The 6,645-nt window shown below is 55.1% G+C and overlaps 2 protein-coding genes and 1 long non-coding RNA gene across 3 annotated transcripts in view; 1 reads left to right on the forward strand and 2 right to left on the reverse strand.

Moving 5' to 3' along the window:
• The window catches only part of Clptm1 (CLPTM1 regulator of GABA type A receptor forward trafficking), a 30,219-nt gene extending 23,613 nt beyond the window's left edge, over nucleotides 1-6,606 (reverse strand). Inside the window, exons 1-2 of the mRNA XM_015496719.2 lie at nucleotides 6,504-6,606; nucleotides 458-570 (exon numbers count right to left, since the gene is read on the reverse strand). Of these exons, the coding sequence (XP_015352205.1) occupies nucleotides 458-570; nucleotides 6,504-6,575 (185 nt within the window). The 5' untranslated portion in view covers nucleotides 6,576-6,606. The remainder of the gene's footprint in view (nucleotides 1-457; nucleotides 571-6,503) is intronic.
• The window catches only part of LOC125612584, a 23,409-nt gene that overhangs the window by 11,389 nt on the left and 5,375 nt on the right, over nucleotides 1-6,645 (forward strand). Inside the window, exon 3 of the long non-coding RNA XR_007343026.1 lies at nucleotides 2,761-2,766. This is a non-coding gene — a long non-coding RNA (uncharacterized LOC125612584). The remainder of the gene's footprint in view (nucleotides 1-2,760; nucleotides 2,767-6,645) is intronic.
• Apoc1 (apolipoprotein C1) overlaps nucleotides 1,725-6,645 on the reverse strand; it is a 24,655-nt gene continuing 19,734 nt past the window's right edge. Inside the window, exons 4-5 of the mRNA XM_048790720.1 lie at nucleotides 6,249-6,254; nucleotides 1,725-1,791 (exon numbers count right to left, since the gene is read on the reverse strand). Coding sequence (XP_048646677.1) covers nucleotides 1,740-1,791; nucleotides 6,249-6,254 — 58 coding nt within the window. The 3' untranslated portion in view covers nucleotides 1,725-1,739. The remainder of the gene's footprint in view (nucleotides 1,792-6,248; nucleotides 6,255-6,645) is intronic.

A 6,645-nucleotide genomic window follows, 5' to 3' on the forward strand; every position in this document is an offset into this window, starting at 1 on the left:
GGGGGGTGGGGGTGGGGAGGGGGGTACTGGCAACTGAACATGGGGACACTTTACTCCTAGACCAGTCTTTATTTTTCATTTTGAGGTGGGGTCTCACTAAGTTGCTCAGGGCCTCACGAGTTGCTGAGGCTGGATTTGAACGTGCAATCTTCCTGCCTCAGCCTCCCAAACCACTGGGATTATAGGCCTATGTACATCACTGCACCCAGTTTTTTCTTTTTTTAATGGCACCAGGGCTTGGCCCCAGAGCGTTACACGTGCTAGGCAAGTGCTCCACACTGTATTCTTTATTTTGAGACTGGGTTTTGCTAAGTTGCCCAGGCTGGACTTGAATTTATGACCCTCCTGCCTCAGCCTGCCAAGTTACGGGGACTCCAGATGTTCAACCGGCACCCGACCCTTATGCTTTCCTTATTTGAAGTTCTCCAGTGAACAAACCCAATCCCCAGCTGCTTACCTGAACAGCACGCCTTTGATGACCTGCCAGGCATTGGGTGCTGGCTGGGGTGGTGGGTTCTGGGGTTGGGTGTCCGCCGGCGGGTCCCTCCCAATGCTGCCATTGCTGGTCACCTGTGGGGGACACACACCAGAGTTAGGAGAGGGAACGGGACATGAGACAGGGCTATTTTAGGCACCACCACCCACCAAGGCCCAGGAGGGCCGGGCACAGAGAAGGCTCGACCAACAGCCAGAGAGTGGACAGATGAACGCTCCGGGCAGGGAGCTGGATTTTCTTCTCAGGAGGAAAATACTCCGAGTGCCTCCTCTGTGCTGGGGACACAGTGGTGACCCAGACAGCCCTGTGCTGACCTCCTGGGGATCTATAACCCAGGGGAGACAGACCTATCTCTAGACAGTGGTGACCCAAAGCGGGCAGGGCTGGGATGCAGGAAAAGGACACCTGAGCCAGGCCAGGGCTCAGGGAGCTGAGATGGAAACTGCAGCAACTGGTAGGCGCAGGAGGCGGGGGCAGGGCGGGGCTGGTGCAGAAACAGAGGTGACAGCAGCCGTGTGAGGCTGGGGGCCGCCATTACTCCCTGAGGCTGCAGCCAGGACACAGGAGGCGTCTACTGGAGACAAGACAAGGGGTCTGTGACAGGGGCCAGACTGCAAGGCTGCGGTTTGTCTGAAAGGCCCTTCCCTGGGCAAATAGTTCCTGAAGCCTCCTGAGCCCAGTCCTGCCCTCCAGGGGCTGCTGGTCCAGAGGTGACACGGGGGACACAGGTTGAATGGGAGCCATGCAGGGAGGTGGGCGCCCTGAACACGCACAGAGCCCGGGCAGACTCCAAACCGCTCCAGGCAGAACTGAGCTCCAGAGGTTAAGCTACTGGTCTGGGTCACTCTGGAAGGACGAAGACGACAGCAGGATGACAGGGGCAGGGAGGCCACAAGAGTCCTCACTGAAACAATGTTCAGAATCAGAAAACCCCTAAGGAGTGGGTGTGGGAGTGTGAGCAGGGACCCTGCTGGCTTCCCCATCCCGTCCCTGTCCCCCTGCCAGCAGCCCCTCGCCCATCAGCAGACAGAACCAGAGCTGAGGGCCAGTCTACTCAGGAGTACTGACCAGCACAGGGCCAGCACCAGGTGCAGCACGAGAACAGCCGACAAATACATGGCACCTGCTGTCCCCAAAGGACCCGCCCTCCCTTTCCCGAGGCCCTGCTGCAAGGTCTTTCTGTCCACTTCGCCTGGCAGACAGCACATGCCCGGGGTACAGGGCGAAGGCTCGGGCTGGCGCGTTACAGGTGTTTGTTGTCACCTCCTGTCCCCATCACCAGAAGACGCTCTTTCCTGCCATTTCCCAAAGCACAGATCAACACTGAAGTCAGAAGTGGGGCTCCAGGGTCAGACATAGCTGTGGTCCTGGTCCCCCAGTTCTTGACTACGACACCTTGGAAGGACATGTCACTTTGCCTCCCTGACCTGAGGGCCAGGTTATAAAAATGCTGGTACTAAGCGGAGAGAAAAGCTTTCCTTAAAGACTCTGCTCCCTGCACACCTTCTGAGCCCCAGGCCCTGTGCCTGGGGATGGGACCACTGAGGTCTCGGCCTAGACCTGGGGACCAGAGGGAAGACAGGCAGGCCTGGAGAACCGGAGAATGCTCTGCAGAAACAAGAAGGGAGAGTGACAGCCACCGGGGCAGGGGTAGGTAGGGCGCAGGGTGGCCTGGGTGATCAGCGAGGACCCGAGGAGCTACTTTTGACATTTGTGTCAGACCCTCAGGTGGAGACAGGGAGCCCCACAGGGAGCCCAAGGACAGGTATTCTCTCAAGAGGGAAAAGTATGGGTGAGGGACTGGATGTGGTGGCACATTCCTGTAATTCCAGAGGACTAAAAGTTCAAGGCCAGTGCTGGAACATAGTGAGACCCTGACTCAAAGCAAAGAAGGCTGGGTCCAGGTGAGATGGCACACACCTGTAATCCCAGTGGCTCGGGAGGCTGAGGCAGGAGGATTGCCAGTGCAAAGCCAGCCTCAGCCACTCAGCAAGATCCCAGAAGACCCTGTCTCTAAATAAAATATAAAAAAGGGCTGGGGATGTGGCTCAGTGGGTAAGTGCCCCTGGGTTCGATCCCTGGTACCAAAGACAGGGGGAGTAGTGAGGAGATGGGGGAGCTTTTGAAGGAGATAAAGTCCAGTTGGTCCCACATTAGTGGTTCTGCATCCAAGGATTCCACCTGTTGTGGATGGAAAATATCCAGGTGGGGGAATTTGCATTTGTACTGACTTTTACTTTTCCTTATTATCATTCACCCTAAAGAATACAGTAAAGCTTTGTTTTTTTTTGTTTTTGTTTTTGTTTTTGGTACTGGGGATTAACCCAGGCGCACTTTACCACTGAGCCACATCCTCAGTCCTTTTTAATTTTTATTTTAAGACAGGGTGTTGCCATCTTGCCGAGGCTGGCCTTGACACATCCTCCAGCTTCAGCCTCCAGAATTGCTGGGTTACAGGCCACGCTCCTGTTCTGTTTACATAGTATTTACACTGTATTAGATATTGTGAGTCCTCTAGAAATGACCTCCGAGTAGGTTGTATGCAAATATCACAGCATTTTACATAAAGGCCTGGAGCAGGCCAGGCTGTGGAGAGAGGGGAGTCCTGGGGCTAGTTCCTGTGGATTCCGAGGAAGGACTGATTCTCAGGCCAGACTGTGAGGTTGTCCACTGCACAACTGTGCTAAAGGCCACTCTGCCGTCCACCAACACAGACAAGTTCACAGTAGCTCAGTAATACTTAGATAAAGAGGGAAAGACCTCTAATGACTCCTCTTTGTCAAAGAGTAAAGGCCAAGTCTTCAGTGGCCTAGCAAAGTAAGTGCCCCCTCCTCCCTCTCCAGAGGCGCAGCCAGCTGCTGGCTCTTCCTACACCACAGCAAGCGTGCTCGCCCCACTGTTCCGTTTACCTGAAAAGTTTTTCCCTCACGTGTTTTTGTGACTCCCTCCCACACCTCCTTTAGGTCTTTAGTCAAGTGTCACCTCCTCAGAGAAGCCTTCCTGGACCACCTCTTTAAACTGCAGCCAGTCAGGCATAACAGTTTATGCTTGTGATCACAGTAACATGGGAAGCTGAGGCAGGAGGATCGCAAGTTCAAAGCCTTAGCAACTTAACAAGGCCCTGTCTCAAAAATAAAAAAATAAAAAGGAACAGGGATGTGGCTCAGTGGGAGAATGCCCCTGTGTTCAATCCCCAGTACAAAACAACAACAACAACAACAAAAAGACTTTAATAACTCAGGAGGCTGAGGCTGGATGGCAGCAAGTTTGAGGCCAGCCTTAGCACCCTGGTGAGACCCTGTGTCCACAAACAAACAAACCAAAATAATAATAATAATAAAGAAAGAAAGGAAAGGAAAAGGAAGGATGGGGCTGTTGGCCTGGGTTCAACCTCCAGAACCAAAACCATTAACTGCAGCTCTCCCTCCCACCACCCCTCACTGCGCGTCCCCACCACACCTTCACTTCTGTCCACGGCACTTGCTGCCACCTAGGACGCTGTGTGTTCTTCTTATTTATCTTGTTACTACTCGTCCCTGTTCATACTTCCCTCCTCCCCAGCCTCTAGGGGAGCAGGGCTTCCAGGAGGGCAGGGCCTGTTTGTCCACAGCCGTGTCCCTGGCAGGCAGTGCTGATTCCACCGCATCAGCTGCAGGATTCAACGGTGGCGCTGTGGGCTCTAGGCCTGAGCTCCTGGCTGAGACGAGCAAGCTGGCTGGCGCACACGACTGGGCGAGGGTCTGCCCACTCTGGGGCTGTGTTAGGCCCTCGAGTTGGTGGATGGCAGCGGGGACAGTGAACATATCAAGTGACTAAGACAGAACGCCCACTCTTGGGCCTGCATGTCCAATCTCACACACAACACCTGGGAACATCCCCAAGGGCCCAGGAAGCAGCTGCTGCTGTTGGCAGGACGGGAGGAAGCCGCGCTCCCGCTCTGGGGAACCTCACCTCAGCCCAGCTTCTGGTTCAAGACCCATTAATTCCACAAACCCTGAGCATCTCCTCGTGCCTGGCCCTAAGCAGAGCAGTGCTAGGGACACAATGGTGACCAAGATAGTCCTGGCTCTGCTCTCCTAGGGCTCCCACCTCAGTGGAATACACACACCCACACCTGTTCCCAGACAGTGGGCAGCCTGGGACAGGGGACCCCAGAGGGGGCACTTGACCAGTCTGAGAGGATCAGAGAGAGCATTCCGGGGGAGAAGACATCTGAGATCTGGAGGATTAGTAAAGATCACCCAAGTGAAGAGGGAGAAACATGGAAAGGCTGTGAGGAAAGAGATCTGGGCACACGGCTGGAACTGGGGAGTTTCACAGTGGCTCGTCCTCCTCTAGTCTAGTGGTTGTCAAGCAAGAGGGATTCTGTCCCCCTCCCAGGGGGCATTCACAACATTAGGAGACATTTTTGGTTGTCACAAAGAGGGAGGGGTGTGTATGCTATTGACATCTAGTGTAGAGCCCACAGATGTTGCTGAACATCCTCAGGTTCATGGGGCAGCTCCCCACAACAAAGACTGTTCAATCTAAAATTTCAATAGCACCAGACTTGAGAAATCCTAGTTTAATATAAATAAGAGTCAGATCATGCAAGGCCTCAATCTGCTTTAAAAAAAAAAAAAAATGTACTTTTTCCTAAAGGCCAAGGGTAAGCATTGACAACTTTCAAGCAGAGATGGACAAGAGAAGATCTAGGTTTCTGGAAGTTCAAGGCAACCTGAGCTATGGTCTCTGCAGCCACCCCCACCCATGAGAGGAGGAAAGACCTCCTTTCTGAAACACTGGGAAGCTCCTGAAGACAGGGCCTATGTTTTCATTCCAACAGGAACTTCACCATTTCCTGAGTTGCCAAGCCCTGAAATGCTGAAAAGATCCAGTCCAGATGGGATGGGCTCTATCCCCAAATTTCTCCTGGCATCCTCCCCAGGTGATATTATTTGTCCTCCTTTGGGCTCCCTGAGTCCCTGACCCAGACTTCTGTCACCACCCAAGTCATCCAAGATCATAACTCTTTGTTTATGGCAGTCTCCTCTCCCACTCCCCAGACAGCAGGAACATGGCTGGAGTCATCTTTGTGGCCCATCACAGGACTAGCCCCCCGGTCCACGACCTCCACTAATCACTGGAGAAACGAAGGCCCAAAGAAAGAAAGGAACTTGCCCAAGGTCACAGAGACAGTCAGCCTCATTCTCCCCTCCCAACCTGCACTTCTCTCCCCTGAGCTGCCTCCCACATGTCAGTGACATCCAGTGGGTGGGTCGACACCACCTTGCTGTCACTCCATCCATTCCCCAGATGCCTGAATGGTGGCTGCCTACCTGGTATGCTCTACAGCCTCAGTTTAGTTTAGGCAACAATGGGTCAGCAGTCGTCTGTACTTGGACCCATTCCCCCACAGGGTCAGTTTATGCTCAAAGCATCCCCATGCCAGTCCAGACACCCTGGATCAGGTTCTACATGGAATGGATGCCAAACTTAACCTGGGTGACCTTCTCCAAGCACCTTAGTCTCGCTGTTTCTCGGATTCCTTCTGTAAAATGGGTCTACTGGCTTCCACAGCCTGTGCCCTAACCCACAATAATCACCTGATTTCCCCAGAGCTAGAAAACTTCCAATTACCCACTGCCCACATGTCAGGCACTGCGGGCGAGACCCAGGACGTCAGACCACTCTAGGAATGGTCTTGGAGCCTGGAATCGCAGAGTCAAGAACCTAGGGCTCCTGGGAACAAGCCTGCGCCCCACCGCGCCACGATCTCCCCGGGCGGAATGAAGAGTCTAGTGGGAGTCCGGCACGAGCGTGCAGGGGACCGGGCGCGCAACAGGGCCCCGTTCCCGCCACTGTCCGGCCTCCCGGGCGGCCCGGCCCCGCCTGGGCCCGATATTCAAGGTCCCTCTAGCCAAGGAGCCCCCAATGCACCAGATTCTGCGAAGAGAGGCAGGACACACCCCGTGGGAGGCCCCCCGGCTGGGGAAGAGCCCCCTCAGGCCCCTCTCGGCCTCCGTACCTGACCGGAGCCGCCTCCCCCGGCCGCCACTACGGCGCTGCCGGCCCCGTCCGCCTCCTGCGCCGCCGCCATCTTCCCGCTCCGGGTCCCGCCCGCCCGCCGCCCGCCGCCCGCCGCCGGCCGCACCAGCTCAATCGCGCGA

This window comes from Marmota marmota, unplaced genomic scaffold (genome assembly GCF_001458135.2).
Source record: "Marmota marmota marmota unplaced genomic scaffold, marMar, whole genome shotgun sequence".
NCBI classification, from domain to species: domain Eukaryota; kingdom Metazoa; phylum Chordata; class Mammalia; order Rodentia; family Sciuridae; genus Marmota; species Marmota marmota.